At 39.7% G+C, this 18,854-nt stretch overlaps 1 protein-coding gene across 1 annotated transcript in view; it reads left to right on the top strand.

Annotated features, from left to right (window-relative positions):
* Positions 1 to 18,854, top strand: part of agxta (alanine--glyoxylate and serine--pyruvate aminotransferase a) — a 37,557-nt gene that overhangs the window by 13,671 nt on the left and 5,032 nt on the right. The window contains exons 3-8 of the mRNA XM_073040698.1: positions 6,704 to 6,768; positions 7,571 to 7,671; positions 11,603 to 11,673; positions 12,660 to 12,744; positions 14,523 to 14,618; positions 15,057 to 15,126. Coding sequence (XP_072896799.1) covers positions 6,704 to 6,768; positions 7,571 to 7,671; positions 11,603 to 11,673; positions 12,660 to 12,744; positions 14,523 to 14,618; positions 15,057 to 15,126 — 488 coding nt within the window. The remainder of the gene's footprint in view (positions 1 to 6,703; positions 6,769 to 7,570; positions 7,672 to 11,602; positions 11,674 to 12,659; positions 12,745 to 14,522; positions 14,619 to 15,056; positions 15,127 to 18,854) is intronic.

Below are 18,854 nucleotides of genomic sequence, written 5' to 3'. Positions count from 1 at the left end.
AAGTAACCACACGTAGTCGGTGAGCTGCAGTTGCAAAAGAGATTTATTCAAACTTCGCGGCCTCACTTTAAAGCCTTCCTGATCCCGCCCTCCCCGGGTGGGAATACTGTAGTATTGAATACTGAATACTGAATCCCCGCGTGTTCACAGTCCCATCCTGCGCAAGGGCTTTTCCCCTTGCTGGTGAAGCAGACTTGGCGCCCTCTTTGGGACCGGCCTCAATGCCGGCGCGCGCCACTTTGTGAGCTGGTTCGAGTGTGCTGGGAAGTGGGTCGCCACAAGCTCACATTATTCCACATGCCTTGTTATTGCCCCTTCAATGAGCTTGAAAATGTCCACTGAGGTCTCTTTACTTACAATCCAGTTTAGTTTATACCTGGCAGTGAATAATTCATGTCTACAGTGTTAAAAAGTTCAAATATCTTCACTGATGTTACAATCAGACTTGGGCATTTATTTATGCAATGGCCATTTACATTGACTTATGACAGAAGGAGATGATTTGCCACATTGCATTCATCCCTGCACCTTACACATACCCAAGAGCACGCTCTGATTATCTCACCAACTACCTACAGGGAGGCAAATTGCAGCAGCCATTTAACCTAAAAGACAGTACACCTTGAGCCATGAAGGAAACAAGATTGCCCAGGGAAAACCTATGTAGTCAAATAAAGAATGTGCACATTTTGCCTCTGTCTACTCCAATAGCACCAGATTGAACCAGGCATACTGTAGTGGTGAGACAACTGCACTACCTCCAGCACCACCATTCCTGCGAAATCACATCTCATCCTTATTGCCAGTGTAATATCTATGTTCTCAGTTTGACTATGATGCAAAATACTGAACCAATTCACCAGTACTCAAAAGTTCAACACGTCTTTCTTCCTGGAGCTCCTACAGTATTCAGCTTTGGGGACTTTTACTGCACCTAGATGTAGTAACTGAGCTTTAGCGTTCAGTGTTCGGAGAACACTTGCATGTGCTCATGATTGAAAGCCAAGCTCTGAGGGAAGGGGCTTTGCAACCAATATCTGCATGATAAGCTCTTCTGATAAACTGCCCCCAATGTACAACATGGTTCAAAATGAAGCCATGGACAATGCGGATCACTTTCCATATTTCAGGAGCCACCACTAAGCGTGATGGTCCTTATACTTCATCTGCTTCTCAAACTCGCAGTTTTCTGTTCTGTGCACCTCACAGTGAGGAGATAGTTTTCATGTTGTTGGATAGTAGCCCAGTTGTGAGCTGCTGTACTTTGTGCATTTGGGAAAGGAAGATCAAGCAAGAGATAGATAAGAGCATGTGGCTAAGCTTGTGTCAAGAGGAAGAAAGAATATAAGATGTCCACAAAAGCAATAGCATTAATGTTTGACAAACATGATGTGCAGAGATAAGTCATTCTATATTGTTGGAGTGAGGAAAGGCAAAATTCTGAGTGCTGCATCAAGCTGAATCAGCAGAAAGAAGATGGGAGGAGATTGAAGTGGAGATGGAATGACGTAATGTGAGAGTCTGGGACAGTGAAAATACACTCAATTGTGTCATGTGGCACTACCATATAACTAAATGGGAAAGAAGGTAAACAAACCCAGCAAATAAAAGCTGGGCATCCATGAATTGCTGCAGAATTGTACTTAACCACGATCTCTGATGTCATAAAGACATTAGAACATAAGAAATAGGAGCAGGAGTCGGCCATCTAGCCTGTTGAGCCTGCTCCGCCATTCAATAAGATCATGGCTGATCTGGCCATGGACTCAACTTCACCTACCTGCCTTTCCCCCATAACCCTTAATTCCCCTACTATGCAAAAATCTATCCAACCTTGTCTTAAAAATATTTACTGAGGTAGCCTCCACTGCTTCATTAGGAGGAACATCCCTTGTTTGATGGTAATGGTAGAGTAGAGGATATGCAGAGAACAAGAGGCTATGCCAGGAGCAGTACAATGTCAGGCCTGCACATGCAAGTAATTCCCAGACTACAACCAGACAGCTGGATGCACCTGCTGCTTTTCCAGACTCATCACCTGTAGCCTATTTAACCCCAGTTCTCATCCATAGTCCTTGTTCACTCATCAAACCAGCCAGCTTCAACCAGTTGCTCCTGGCCTTAATTCTCCTTGCCTAAAGTGTACCTTGTTGCTGCCTGTGTTTAGTTTCTGTTCTCTCTTGCTTTGTGGCCCGCCCTGGCTTGTTATTTTGCAGTCTATTGGTAAAGTATCTACTGCTAAATTGTCTCCGTTGCTTTGCTTCTGGGTTGAGCCTCCTCTACATTTCTTGATACACCAGGCACACTTTAGAATGAGGAATCAACCTGGAGAACCTACAAGGCAGAACTACTGGCATGTCAAACAGCATAAACAGTATGCTAAGTTATGCCATAACCACTGGATCAGATCTAAGCTGTGCAGTACTGCCACATCCAGTCACAAACGCTGGTGAACAAGTAAGCAGCTCAGCAGAGGCACAGGCTCCACAAATAACACCATTCTCATTGGGTGGGGGAGGCAGTACATCAGTGCAAAAGAGAAAGATTAACTATTTGCAAGAACCTTCATTATCCTTCTGGTCTTTCTTCCACGGTCAACCTGAGTGCCCTAACTGGGTGGCAATGGAGTTGAGCTCCACTAAAGAATTATCTATATCTGCACTTCTTGGCTCTGCACTCCCTAGCAGTCTGCCCAGATCAATAGCTAATCCTCTGGTTAGACACACTTTGCGTATATGGGCTCAGTTCAGGAAATGCTATGGTTTCCAAGGGTTTTCCATTTCTAGCCCTGTCGCACACAATCACCTTTTTTTACCTACCACGTTCGATTCAGCATTCCATGTTTGGTACAGGAAGGGCATTAGACATTTTGAAGATCTCTTCATTGATAACCGCTTTGCTTCTTTTCAACAGCTCTCTGTTAAGTTCAACCTGCCTAATGCTCACTTTTTCAGATATCTTCAAATCCGACACTTCACTGCTCCTTTAATTCCTAACTTTCCTGAAATGCCTGCGAAAAATGCTATGGACCTATTTCTCTCCATTAATCCACTAGGTAAAGGTTTAATTTCAATTATCCAAGATAAACTAGCAGCCTTACGTCGGGCCCCTGTGGATAAAATTAAAATGGCCTGGGAGCAGGATTTAAATATCACCTTATCCGAGGAGAGCTGGGACTCAGTTCTCAAGTCAGTTAACTCAACCTCTCTTTGTGCTCGCCATTGTCTCTTACAGTTTAAGATTGTTCATAGAGCCCATATGTCTAAATCTAAACTATCTCGATTCTACCCTGGCATTAGTCAGCTCTGTGATAAATGCAAGAGGGGCGTGGCCTCTCTCATCCATATGTACTGGCTCTGTCCTAGCTTGGAGAAATTCTGGAAAGATGTCTTCACTACACTATCGGGTATTCTGAATCAGCACCTAGAACCTAACCCCTTAATTGCTCTGTTCGGTTTTTGGGGCAAGACAGATTTATGTCTGGGTCCGACCAAATGCCGAATACTATCCTTTGCCTCTCTCCTGGCGAGACGCTTGATCCTCCTTAGATGGAGAGATGTTGCCCCGCCCACTCATGCGCAATGGCTTAACGACATTATGGCCTGCTTGGACCTCGAAAAAATTCATTATTCAGTTCTCAATTCGGATTTAAAGTTCCATAAGGTCTGGGGACCTTTTATCGAGTACTTTCATAACCTTCCTCTTGACTAGGGTTTTTTTTCTTTTCGGTCCCTTGCTTTCAGCTCCCTTTTTTTTTCTGGTAGTAGGCATTATTATCCTCTGTTGCTAAGTGTATTCACAGTCTGGGAGTTTGACTGTCCGGACTTATACTCTCTATATTGTGTGGTGGTTGGTCTGGAATTGTTGGTTTTTTTTCTTGTGTTGTGGGGCTTGGGGAGGACACTAAGCTCACTTGTCTTTAATTTAGGTGCTTTTTTTGTTAAATTCTCTTCCTTTGTAGCATATTGTTATTGTATGCTTAACCTTGCTCTGTATTAATGCTCCTCACTGGGATTTGGGGTTTTTAATTTTGTAAAATGTTTTGAAAAACTAATAAAATTTTTTTTAAAAAAACAAAAAAAAAACCTTCATTATAATGCCAAGTGGATGATTCACCTCAGCCCCCTCCAGTAGCCCCCCAGCATGATAGATATCAGTCTTCAGCCAATTTGATTCACTGCTCATGTTACCAAGAAATGACTAAAGGCGTTGGACACAATAAACACAGTGTGCCCTGACAACCTTCTGATAATTATACTGAAGACTTGTGTTTCAGAACCTTCTGTACCCTTGGCCATGTTGTTGCATTACCCCAGAATTCATATACCCAGCCATGAGAAAAAAATGCCCAGGTATGTTCTGTCCACAAAAAGGAGGACAAATCCAACCCAAAAATTACCGCAACATTAGTTTGCTCTTGATTATTAGCAAAATGATGAAAAGGATAATCAATGGTGATGTCAGTCAGCACTTGGCTATCGACAATCTGGTCACAGAAGCTCAGTTTGGTTTCTGCCACAAAATCTCCTGGCCTCATTACAGCTCCTTAGTTGAAACATGGACTAAAGAGCTGAACTCTGAAGTGTAGTGAGAGTAACTGCCCTTGACATCAGGGCAGCATTTGATTGAGCAGGGTAAAACTGCAATCAGGGGTAACCCTTTACTGGAGCAGAATCAGAATCATAATCAGGTTTAATATCACCAGCACATGTTGTGAAATCTGTTGTCTCAGTATCAGGACAATGCAATAAGCTATCATTGAGAAAATAGCTGTGAATTACAGTACACACACACGAGGGGTGATTGATAAGTTCGTGGCCTAAGGTAGAAGGCGTCAATTTTAGAAAACCTAGCACATTTATTTTTCCTGCATTTACACACTTAGTCCAGCGGTCGTGGAGCATATGGATCCTTCTTTGTAGAAGTTGGCGTCTTGGACCTCCAGAAGTGCTCCACAGCAGGGGTGATTGATAAGTTCATGGCCTAAGGTAGGAGATTAGTTATAGAGCTCTTGTTACATGCATGTTCAGTTAATAATTCAACTCCATCCACCTTGGGCCACGAACTTATCAATCACCCCTGCTGTGGACCACTTCTAGAGGTCCAGGAGGCTGACTTCTACAAAGAAAGGATCTGTAAGCTCCATGACTGCAGGACTAAGTGTGGAAATGTAGGAGGGGACTATGTGGAAAAATAAATGTGCTAGGTTTTCTAAAACTGACTCCTTCTACTGTAGGCCACAAACTTATCAATCACCCCTCATATATAAAAAGTAGTTAAATTAAATAAGTAGTGCAAAAAATAGAAATAAAAGAAGTAGTGAGATAGAGTTCATGGGTTCAGTGTCCATTTAGAACTTGGATGGCCGAGGGGAAGATGCTGTTCTTGAATCATTGAATGTGTGCCTTCATGCTTCTGTACCTCCTTCCTTATGGTAGCAATGAGAACAAGGCATTTCCTGGGTGATGGGGGTCCTTAATGATGGACACCACCATTTTAAGGCATCACTGCTTGAAGATGTCCTGGATACTATGGAGGTTAATGCCCATCGTGGAACTGACTAAGTTTACAACTCTCTGCAGCTTATTTTGATCCTGTGCAGTACCCCCAGCCTCACCTCCTTACCAGACGGTGATGCAGCCAGTTAGAATGCTCTCCATGGTACATCTGTAGAAATTTGTGAGCGTCTTTGGTGACATACCAAATCTGCTCAAACCCCTAATGAAATCAAGCCACTGTGGATTGAATCATACTTAGCACAAGGGAGGATAGTTGTGGTAGTTGGAGGTTAATCAGAGCACCTCTGCAAGTCTTACAAAGTCTCTTAGGATAGTACCTTCCAAACCCACACATCATGCAGCTGGAAGGATGTGGGCAGCAAAACGTGGAAACATCACCACCTGGAAGTTGTCCTCCAAGCCACACAGATTTCTGGCTTGGAAAAACTGTCACTGGGACAAAATCCTGGAACTCCCTCTCTTAGCAACATTGTGTATATACCCATACCTCAAGGACTATAGTGGTTCAAGAAAGTAACTCATCACCACCTTCTCAAGAACAACTAGGGAAGGGCAATTCAATGCTGGCTCAGTCTGCGAAGTCCACATCCCTGGGAGTGGGAAATGAGCTGCTGCCTGAACTTCCAGTCCAGGCTCTGCAATGAGGCAGATTAATACTGATATTTCTGAAGTTAGCAAGGTGCCTCGAGTAAGTAGTCATCTACTTTATATACTGCTGTGCAGAAGTAACTGGACTTGACCTTGACTTTAACTGATTGTTATAGCACTCTTAGGTACTCCCCCAGCCTACAGGATTATTCTGTGTGTTTGAAGGCCTTGCTTTGCAAAAATAATAGTAGTTTCCTCAGTCTTAAGTTCCAAAATCCTTTCTTCAACCTTCTGCTTTTCCCTGAAGACAAGCCTAATCAATGGTCAGCAAGTCTAATATTTCTTCACGGAGCAGGGTCAAGATTATTTTCACTGTACATGGTGAGGTACTTAGGACCTTTGCCAATGATAAAAACACATAGATATAGGCATTATTGTACCATAGACTGAGCCTTTGGCTAGGTAAGGTTAAAAAGTTAATATTGGCCATGGTAAGGTCATCCTTTGAAAATTGTATCATTGTATACACTATGCTCCGTAGAGGCTGGGAGTGTTATCTTGTAACTGTGACATTCTCCTTTCACTTTGTATTTAAGGTGGAGAGGTCAAGAGATTTGTAAAGCCTCCAGGGGAATGTTTCACCTTGCAAGAAATTGAGCAGGTTTGTAACTTTCTTTCTGTAAGCGTGCACAACCGGCCATGAAAATGCATATGCACGGTTGTGGCATCCAGATCTGTTTGTGCTTGGGCTTCGGCAATGGAAATTTAAATAACAATTTGTCAATGATCAAGCAGAAAACAATTGTTTAGTCAGTTGATAAATTCCTCCCCCCTCCCACCTCTAAATCATAGAGAACTCTGCTTGTAAATATTCTCATGGTTAGTCAGATTATGGAGAAACATAATGGCTGACTACCAGAATTAATTGTTTTAATGGATGTTCCCAGCTCAAACACAAAGGAACAGAAACCTGAGTGAACATTCATGTACATCTACACCTGGGCAATGTAGTGAAATGTTTGCACTTTATTTCAACATGCATTCAGACCAGATTCCTCTTGCAATATTCCTCCTACTGAATGGTAACACAATTTATGGCCAAGGGTTCTGTTGTTATGGAGAGGTACTGAGTTACATCCTCCTCATTTCACCAAGCTTCACAAATGATAATAGCCACATTAGTTGGGGAGTAATAAAATTAAATCCTTTTGCAGAGTGGGTAAAGACATTGAGAGAAGTACCGTGATCAATCAATGGATATTAGCCTGAGAGGCAAATGATCCTATTGGTCAAGTGGTGAACTCTGTTCCAAACTGAATGCAACCAGTGTTAATAGAATGATATTAATCAATACCGGGTTGTAAAGGAGGCAGAAGCAATGAAATTAGCTTTGGGGTTATACTAATCACTATTGATTTTGGCCATGTGTTGGCAGCATACAAATGATCTGCTTTATTCTGCAGGCTCTGGTACAGCATAAGCCTGTTCTGTTTTTCATCACACATGGAGAGTCCTCCTCAGGCGTGGTTCAGCAGATGGATGGGATAGGACCTCTCTGTCACAAGTGAGTGCACACCAATCACACAATGACAATGGATTTATTTAATCTTCACCATTTTCCTCTTGTTTTCATTTTGATTTTAAAAGTTGAAAGCACCCTAATACTACTGAGTGCTATTTAATTTATCCTCATAGCAACCCATAGTTGTTGATTCATCTGGAATAATTGGATCTAATAATTTCAATCATATAGGAGGTGCATCAAATTCAAATGGGAAATTGATGATGGGAATTTAGGCTAGAATTTTTAAGTGTTTGCCTAATAAAATGAACAGGAATTTTCAATACATGCATCTAGTGAACATCAAATATCAGCAAGAACAAGGCAAGAACAATAGATAGGTTTATTATGTTCGCTGTCCTGTGATGTTCACTCCTCTCTCCATGACACTGAGTCTGTGAGACTGCCCCAGCTGCTGTGCTTCATGTATGCAAGCTTTCTGGCGATTTGCCCTGCTGCTATAATGAACTGAGACCGAGGCTTTAGGCCTTCTCTGGCCTGCATGAGAGATTCAGATCTACGGACTCAATTTGGTTCAGAATGCTGTGATTGCTTCTATTGTTTGCATGATTCGTGTATTTTTTAAACCCCTCTTTCTCTGCACATCGGGTGTTGGTCTTTAGTTCTTTTAAATTATGTTCTATTGGGTTTCTTACTTTGTGGCAGTCTGTAAACAGACAAATCTCAAGGTTGTATAATTTATACATTCTTTGATAATAAATGTACTTGAATCTTGAGTGTACTGAGGGAAAGTGAAACATTTTGCTTTGCCTGCCATTCATGCAGATCATTTCACTATTTCAGTACATTAAGGTAGTACAAGGGAAAAACAATAACAGAATGCATAATATAACATAGAAATCTATAGCACATTACCGGCCCTTCAGCCCACAATGTGGTGCCAACCATGTAATCTACTCTAGAAACTGTCTAGAATTTCCCTAGCACATAGCCCTCTATTTTTCTATGCTCCATGTATCTATCTAAGAGGCTCTTAAAAAACCTATCATATCCGCTTCTACCACTGCCGCCAACAGTACATTTCACACACCCACCAGTCTGTGTGTGAAAAACTTACCCCTGACATCCCCTAAGCACCTTAAAACTATGCCCCTTGTGTTCGCCATTTCAGTCCTGGGAAAAAGGCTCTGGCTATCCACACAGTCAATGACCCTTATCATCTTATCACCTCTATCAGGTCACCTCTCATCCTCTGTCGCTCCAAGGAGAAAAGGCCAAGTTCATTTAACCTATTCTCATTAGGTATCTCCTCCAATCCAGGCAACATCCTTGTAAATCTCCCCTGCATGCTATCTATAGTATCCACATCCTTCCTGTAGTGAGGTGACCAGAACTGAGCACAGTGTTCTGAATGGGGTCTGGCCAAGGTCTTATATAGCTTTAACATTACCTTATGGTTCTCGGACTCAATCCCATGGCTGATGAATGCTAATACACCATATGCCTTCTTAACAACACTGTCAATCTATGCAGCAGCCTTGAATGTCCTATGGATATGGACCCCAAGATCTCTCAGATCCTCCACACTGCCAAGAGTCTTACCATTAATATTATATTATGTCTTCAAATTTGACCTACCAAAATGAAAGACTTCACACTTATCTGGGTTGAAGTCCATTTGTCACTTCACAGCCCAGTTCTGCATTCTATCTATGTTGCGCCGTAACCTCTGACAACCCTCCAGAACACCCCCAGCCTTTGTGTCATCAGCAAACTTACTAATATAGCGTTACAATTACAGGAAAATTGCAGTGCAGGCAGACAATATGGTGCAAGGCCAAGACCAGGTAGATTGTGAGGGCAAGAGTCTATCTTAATATACAAGAGATCCATTCTAAGGCCTTATTACAGCAGGATAGAAGCTCTCCTTGAGCCTAGTGGTTCCTGGTTCAGACTTTTGTATCTTTTGTCTGATGGAAAGGGGAGAAGTGAAAATATCTGTGGTAAGAAGGGTCTTTGAGTGTGTTGGTTGTTCTACAGAGATAACAAGAAGTATACACAGTATCTTTGGAGGGGATGCTGGTTTTAGTGATGTGCTGAATTGTGACCACCACTTTCTTGCCATCATGGGCAAAGCATTTGCCTTATCAAGCCATGATGCATTCCGAAAGGATGCTTTCTCTGGTGCATCTTTAAAAATTGGTGAGGCTCAACAAAGCATGCAAACTTTTTTAAGTCTCCCGAGGAACTGGAATGCTCTTGCCTTTTTCTTGGCCATGACATCTACGTGGTTGGACCAGGACGAGCTAATGGTGAGGTTCACTCCCAGGAACGTAAACCTCTCAACCATCTAAACCTCAGAGGCATTGATATTAACAGGAGCATGTGCACTTACCCTGCTCCCTGAAGTCAATAACCAATATTTTTGCTTTGCTGACATTGAAGAAAAAATTGCTGCAATGACACCATGTCACTAGATTCTCTATCTCCTTCCTGTAATCTGTCTCATTGTTATGTGAGGTTGGGCTGACTGCAGTGGTGTCGTTTGCAAACTTATAGATGTTGCTAGAGCAAAATCTGGCCATGTGTATACCCTTTGGAAAAGCTTTTCTATAGCGGGCATAGATCAGTATTGTTAAGAATATTATGCCTTTTTAAACAATCAGTTGCTGGGGGGTGTAGTCACCTGATAATGGTATATAAAATTATAGGGTGGATAGATAGGGTAGATAGTAAATATCTCTTTCTCATCATCTGGGACAAGAGGGCATGTACTTAAATTGAGAGGGTTTAGAGAGTCTGAAGCAGATTTTTCACACAGAGGGTGTTTATTGTCAGGAATGTGCAGCCAATAGAGAAGATGGAGGCAGATACTCTGATGGTGTTTGTGAAGCATTCAGACAAGTACCGTAGATTCCGGACTACAGAGCGCACCTGATTAAAAGCCGCTGGCTCTAATTTTAGAAAGAAAATCAATTTTTTACTTGTACAGGCCGCACCGGATTTTAGGCCGCACCGGATTTTCGGCCGCAGGTGTCCCACGTTGTAATATGAGATATTTACACAGAAAGATATTACACGTGAGGATTTTTTAACTTTTAATTAAATCCATATGGTAACATAAACAAATACATATTGCAAATGCTTTTTTTCGAACCGTGCCTGTAACGCAGCTACTTTTAAATATACGTTGCGTATACTTTTTTACTGAACAACATTCCAATATCTCCTAATGACTGGTAAAAAATATATATACTGCAGCCTACCAGGAAAAGTTATTGATCGCCTTTAACTTAAAAGCAGCGTTCGCTCAGATCCAAAGCCGCTCGCGTAATGCGCTCCCCCCCGCCGTCCCGTTTATCGCAAACGGCATTTTTCCCACAAGACGCGGCGAAACCGGGTGTGACGTCATAGCATCCCGCGATGTAGTACAGAAAACAAATATAGTTAAAACACTTCTAACTTTAACTAACAAATGAATTACTAAGCGAAAATATTATAAACTAAATAACTGCCATAAAGGCAGCACAATGCTTTTCTTCGAGTGTTTTCCATGTTGATGAGGGTGATTACAAATGACTGATTTACAATAATTTAATTGTGAAAGTGCGCTTGATTTATCGTACAATTTCATTGGACCTCTGTGAACTACTCATCAATTTTATTGGTCTACTGTTACGAGGCAAAATGTTTTTGGCGGCATGAAAAAAATAATGCATTAGCCGCACCGTATTAAAGGCCGCAGAGTTCAAAGCTGTTCAAAATGTGGGAAAAAAGTAGCGGCTTATAATCCGACATCTACGGTACTTAATGACCGAGACACAAAAGACTATGTACTCAATATAGATTAGCATAACAAATAACAGGCATGATGGCTGAATGGCCTATTTCTAGCTGTTTGACTCTAGCTAGTACAGTGATGCTTAAACATCTCCTCTTCATCCAGCTCAAGTGTCGTTTTATTTCTTTCCAGACACAATTGTTTGCTGCTGGTCGACTCTGTTGCTTCTCTTGGCGGAGCACCTCTCTACATGGATAAGCAGGGTATGTATCAGACCCAACATTGTTCACAAAAGTGAGCTATTTAAATGTTCTGCCTTCCTTCATCATTTCATTTATAATATAAAGTGAAAATGGAGAAGGCTGTAAATGCTCAGCAGATAAAACAGCATCCATGAGGAGAGGTAAAAGAAGGTCACAGTGATGCAGTTGGTGGAGCTGTGACCTCATAACGCCAGACACACCTGGGTTCAATGCTGACTTCTGGCTCTGCCCGTGTGAAGTTTACAAATGATCCCTGTTACTCTGGGGGTTTCTCCTGGTGCTCCACTTCTTTCCCCTCACCCCAAAGAAATACAAGTCAGTAAAGTTTTACCCTCCAATGTGCAGGAATGTGGGAAGAATAAAATGTGTAAAGTGTAAGATTAGAATAAAATAAGTAGTTGATGTTTGGCACAGATTCAATTGGACAAAGGACTTGTTTCTGAATTTATGATCCCATGGCACTGCAGATAAACATTTCAGGTCAAACTTTCAGTCCCATTTCAGTCCCTCTTGGATGATGATGCCTAGGAAGCTGCTCATCCTTCCCTTTGGTGACCTCTCAGAGAGATTAAGTGTTTCCCGTCCTTGAAATCCACCATCAGTTCCTTGGTGCTGCTGATGTTGAGTGCATGGTTGTTGTTTTGACATCACTCAACTAGCCAGTCTACCTCACTCCTGTACACCTCCTTGTCACCATCTAAGATCCTGCCAAAAACAGTGATGTCTTTGGTGAATTTAGAGATTGTGTCTGATTTGTGTAGAAATGGTTTAGCATGTATAATTACATGCATATTGAATGGTAATTGGATCAACAATCCTACTCAAGTGAGTAAATAGCAATTTTGATGCTTCCCATATCTCCTCAATTTCCTGGCCCTCCCTATAAATTAGTCAACAGCAAAATCCTATAGTTTATTGGCATTGCACATTCTGTTGAATACCTAGCCTGTTATTCTACACTGATGTGACCATCTTTCTCTATTCAGGCATTGATATCCTTTACTCTGGATCACAGAAAGTCCTCAACTGTCCCCCTGGAACAGCACCAATCTCTTTTAATGACAAAGCCTGGTTTGTAATTGCTTTTTTTCCCTCATATGCTCTGCTACTTCAATGATCTCCGGAAACTGCAAGAGGCAATGTCCTGCCTCCAATCTGCAACCCATGATTATAACCATCCACACGAATGCAGACTGACTTCACACCCTATCCCGGCTTTTGGTAGACCACAAGCTGCCACAAAGATATAATCTTTTGAGGAATAGGAGAGTTGTTCCAAAGACCATATTTATCCCCCATCACTTAATAATACATCTCGGAGAAGAGAGTATAAAGTGGCTAACCAGCACTTTCACTGATGACATAACCAAAAGGAAAATACCCTGACACTTGGAAACATGCCGAAGTCATTGTGATACCTGAACCAGGAAAGCCTACAGATGATCCCACAAGTTACTGCCCAATTTCTCTCTCTGCTGTACCTACAAACTTCTTGATAAAATACAGACATATTTTATCCAGAATATTTCCTCTGATAGATCCTTACATACTAATCGAACAAGCTGGCTTCAGACAATACCACAATACTAGTGAACAAGTTCACACACTCACATCATACATTGAATCAGGCTTTGAACTCAAAAAGTAAACTGGAGCAATTTTTAATCGATTTATCTGCTGCACACGACACCGTTTGAAACCAAGGCTTAATATTAAAACTAGTCCGAATCATCCCTTGTAAAAAGATCCTACGTCTCTGCCACAGACTGAGAGGGACCTGTTCTTTCTTCACAAGCCTAGGAAGTGACACCAGTCGCATTATGAAATTCTGCAATGGCGTCCCCCAAGGGTCAGTTCTGGCTCCAACCTTATTCAATCTGTACCTCAGTGACCTCCCTGAAACCAAATCTGCTAAATTTGGATTGGGCCAAAGCCTTCCAATCAAATTATGTCAAATCCATTCAAAAAAAAAACCTTACCTAAGATATCAACTTCCTATCCAACTACTTCCCAAAGTGGTACCTAAAAATGCATGTCAACAAAACAGTAACTTTCATATTTCATCTGGACAACTGACTAACCAAACTTAAACTTAATATCAAACTAAATGGCAAACATCCACATCCAAAGTACTTAGAAGTCAGTCACATTAGATCAAACTCTCTCATACAAGATCCACCTTCAAAATGTTGCAGAGAAACTGAAATCTAGAATAGTCATGATCAGGGAGATAGCAGAAACCAAATGGGGTGCTGACCAGTCAGTCCTATCAACATCTGGTCTAGCACTGTTTCTCAATCACCGAATATTGCACACACACCTGGGAGAGAAGAGCTCACACAAACATCATCAATACACAGTTCCGTATTTCTATGAGAATAATTTCAGGAACCCTAAAACCCACACCTCTCCAATGGTGCGTTTTTCTCACAATTCTCTGATTTAACCATGCATTGCTTTTATTTCTGAAATGAGTTACCACCCATGGTGTCATAGCTTAATACCTATCACCTGGTACAAATTCTTAAACATGCTTTGTTAGATGACATTTCAATGAAATGTTACTTTCACATCTTAATTGCCATAATTTCCCTTGGCCATTCACTGCATCTGAAAAATAAACCGAATGACAACATTCCAGATTACTTCCTCCTTTGCTAATCAGACCCCCACCTGCAGAAACACTAATATATATGACCATTTAATAGCTAGGCACACTTTGGACATATGACAACAACCAGAAGTGTATATTTGGTCCCAATCATCACAAGCACACAGAACATCAAATAATGCATCTTTACATATATTCTGTATCCATTTTTAAAAGTGGCCTTGTGTTTTGTTTACAGCCAGAAAATATTTAATCGGAAGACGAAACCTACTTCACTTTACCTCGACATGAGTTGGCTCTCAAACCTCTGGGGCTGCGACGGGAGTCCGAGAAAGTGTGAAAGAATTCTGTTCTTTCGTTATAGCTAATATTTAAGATATGGGGGATACCTGATCATGGAATTCCAGTGGGAAGAGGATTTGACACACACTGAAGGAGTAGAGCAGAGTGTCTGGGAAGGAGAGGGATAGGGCGTCTGGGGGTGGGGTTAGCAGAGAGGGATGGAGTGTCTGGGGGGAGAGTGACCAGATGGGAAGTAGAATGAATAACTGAATTAAACAGATTAACCAATTTCCATGATTTTTTAAATCAAGTATAAATTCTCTCTCTTTTCCCAGAATGAATAACTGGGTAAAGAGAGAGAATTTATATTTGATTAAAAACAATGATGGAAATTGCTTCTATGAGCCTTGCTAGAAGGGAAGATGATTAGGAGGCACTTAATGATCTCACTGTACTGAAAATATAGTAGTGCTGCATTTTATTTCCACAGATACCATCATACAACCCCCATCACCTGTCTTTTTGCATTGAGAGAGGCACTTGCAATTCTTGCAGAAGAGGTGGGTTTTGTGCTTATGAAATTTGCAATGGATTCTTTTTCCCCATGTTGCTCACACAACAACGTAAAAGATATTCATAATGTGAGCCTGTGGATATATTTCTGTATATTATTAAAAACAACCACAGGTGTCAAAATTTATCAAAGCTTGTCAAAAACTTATAGTACTGTGCATGTCTCTTTCCCAGGATCATTCTGTGCTAGGTCAATCATTCCTGTTTTGGGTTAATATCTACCTGACTGTACTCTGTTATTCTACCTGTCGCTGTCTACTTTTGATAGAAGTTCATAAAATTCTGAGAGGCATAGATAGACAACCAGTATTCTTTTTCCAGGAAGAAATGTCTAATACTAAAGGGTCTGCATTTAAGGTGAGTCAGCCTGTTTAAAGGAGAAGCACAGGTTATTTTTTTAAATAGTGTGGTGGGTAGCTGAAATGCACTGCCAGAAATGTGGCGGAGACAGAGGTATTTAAACTGCTGAGGGATAGGCACATGAATATGCAGAGAATGGAGGGATATAGATCATGTGCCAGCAGAAGGGGATGATGTTAATTAGGAGTTATTAGTTTAATTAGTTCAGCACAGCATTGTGGGCTGAAGAGCTTGTTCCCGTGTTGTACTAAGTTCTACTTTGAGTCCTGCAGTTTGCTCCAAGCCTGCTTCTCTTCCCTGAGTTCTGACACTTGGCCATTCCTTCCAATTCATTTTCTTTTCTGTCTGTTACCCTCACAACCTGCCTGTACACACTTGACTCTGACAGGAAATACTGGGAGTGGGAGGTCATCATATTTTAGTTTTGTTCTTTTTCAATCTTTTTATTATTATTATTATTAATATCAACATAATAAGATTAATACATAGATAATGGGATTACAAACATACAAATTTCAACTGAACATGAAAGGATACATAAGCAATAGTTACAATATAAATGAGTCTTCTCAAATCATGGATGATACAAGTAACAAATAAACAAAACAAACCTAGGTATATCATAATATATATTAAAAAAAAAGAAAAGAGAAAAAGAAAAAAAATTATGCTAGAAAAACTAATCTAACAATCTAATAACTAATAAGGAAAAAATGAAAAAAGAAAAAAAGGGAAAAAAAAGAAAAAAAAGGGCTGTTTATAATATCTAACAAAAATACAAAATCATCAGTGTCGTCAACTCCGATCCTCTCAACATATGTAAAATCAAAACTGGAAAAACAAATAGGCTTGGAACAGGGTCACATTACATCATATGAAAATTTGAATAAATGGTCTCCATACCATTAGAAGTATCAAATACAACACTTCTAATTTTTTCTAAATTTAGACATAACATAGTTTGAGAAAACCAATGAAATACGGTAGGAGGATTAATTTCTTTCCAATTCAACAAAATAGATCTTCTAGCCATTAATGTAAGAAATGCAATCATTCGACAAGCAGAAGAGGATAAATGGACTGAGTCCATCATTGGTAAACCAAAAATTGCAGTAATAGGATGAGGTTGTAAATCAATGTTCAATACCGTGGAAATAATATCAAAAATGTCTTTCCAATATTTTTTCAAAAGCGGACAAGACCAAAACATATGAGTTAAAGACGCTATCTCAGAATGACATCTGTCACAAATAGGATTTATATAGGAATAAAAATGAGCCAATTTATCCTTGGACATATGAGCCCTATGCACAACTTTAAACTGTATTAATGAATGTTTAGCACATATAGATGATGAATTAACTAATTGAAGAATTTTATCTCAATTCTCAATAGGGATAGTAAGGTTAAGTTCTCTTTCCCAATCATTTTTAATCTTATAGAAGGGCTCTGAATGTATCTTCATAATTATATTGTAGAGTTTGATATCACCCCTTTCTGAGAAGGATTTAGTTCAAACAAATTCTCCAAAATACCCGAAGACACAAGATTTGGAAAGGTAGGAAGTACAATATTTAAGAAATTCCTAATCTGTAACTATCTAAAAAAATGAAATCTAGGCAAATTATATTTATTAGATAATTGTTCAAAAGACATAAAACAATTATCCAAAAATAAATCGGAAAATCGTAGTAATCCTTTAGTTTTCCAAGCTGAATAAGCTTGGTCTATAATAGAAGGATAAAAAAAGTAATTGGATACAATAAGAATATTTAAAACAAACTGAGTCAAACCCAAAAATTTCCGAAATTGAAACCATATACGTAAAGTATGTTTAACTATCGGATTGTCAATTCGTTTTGGCAATTTAGAAAGAGCAAAGGGAAGAGAAGTCCCTAAAATAGAACCCAATGCAAATCCTTGTACAGATTTAATTTCCAGGTTCTCCCAATGAGGGCTAAAAGATAAATCCCAATCCTTTAACCAACATATCAAATATCGGATATTGACTGCCCAATAATAAAATCTAAAATTAGGCAATGCCAATCCACCTTCCTTCCTTGCCTTCTGTAAATATTTTTTACCTAATCTAGGATTTTTATTTTTATATGAGGAAATTTTTGAATCAACATTAGCAAAAAAAGATTTCGGAATAAAAATTGGTACCGCTTGAAATATATATAAAAACTTGGGTAAAATAACCATCTTAATAGCATTAATCCGACCTATCAGAGATAAAGATAATGGTGACCATTTAGTAAACACACAGTTAATCTGATCGAGTAGGGGTAAAAAATTAACCTTAAATAAGTCTTTATAATTTTTTGTGATCTTAATCCCTAAGTAAATCAAAGAGTCATTAACTAATTTAAAAGGTAAATTTCCATAAATTGGAACCTGTCTATTTAAAGGAAACAATTCACTCTTATTAAGATTTAATTTATACCCGGAAAAATTACTAAATTGAGCCAACAATGATATAACTGCAGGAATGGATTTCTCAGGATCAGAAATAAATAATAATAAATCATCTGCATATAATGATAGCTTATGTATATCCGTCCCACAAGTAATGCCAAAAATGTTCTGTGGTTCTCTGATAGCAATTGCCAAGGGTTCTAAAGCAATATCAAATAATAATGGACTAAGAGGACAGCCTTGTCTAGTACCCCGAAATAAACAAAAAAAGGGAGATCTTTGATTGTTAGTAAACACCGAGGCTACTGGAGTATGATATATAAGTTTAATCCAGGAAATGAATGTCGGACTAAAATTAAACTTCTCAAGCACAGTAAATAAGTATGGCCATTCAACTCTATCAAATACTTTCTCCGCATCTAATGAAATGACACATTTCTAAGTGCTATGTGAAGGAGTATAAACAATATTCAATAATCTCCTAACATTGAAAAAAGAATAGCGATTTTTAATAAAACCAGTTTGATCTTCCGAGATAATTTGAGGTAATACCTTCTCCAGCCTGGATGCCAGTAACTTGGAAAAGATCTTGGAATCTACATTCAATAAGGATATTGGTCTATAGGATGCACAGTCAGTTGGGTCTTTATCTTTCTTCAATATTAAAGAAATGGAAGCTCTATAAAAAGATTGTGGCAGATTACCCAATCTAATTGCTTCTTCAAAAACCCTGCATAACCAAGGAGAAAGAGTAGCGGAAAAACATTTTAAAAATTCTACTGTATACCCATCTGGACCTGGTGCTTTCCCAGAATTCATAGAGGAAATAACCCCTTTAATTTCTGCATCCGTAATAGGAGTTTCTAATATTGAAAGATCATCTGATGATAATTTTGGAAAATTCAATTTCCCAAGAAAATCATACATGATATTATAA

The sequence above is a fragment of the Hemitrygon akajei genome, chromosome 3 (genome assembly GCF_048418815.1).
Source record: "Hemitrygon akajei chromosome 3, sHemAka1.3, whole genome shotgun sequence".
NCBI classification, from domain to species: Eukaryota; Metazoa; Chordata; class Chondrichthyes; order Myliobatiformes; family Dasyatidae; genus Hemitrygon; species Hemitrygon akajei.
This window is presented reverse-complemented; position numbering and strand designations above follow the sequence as displayed.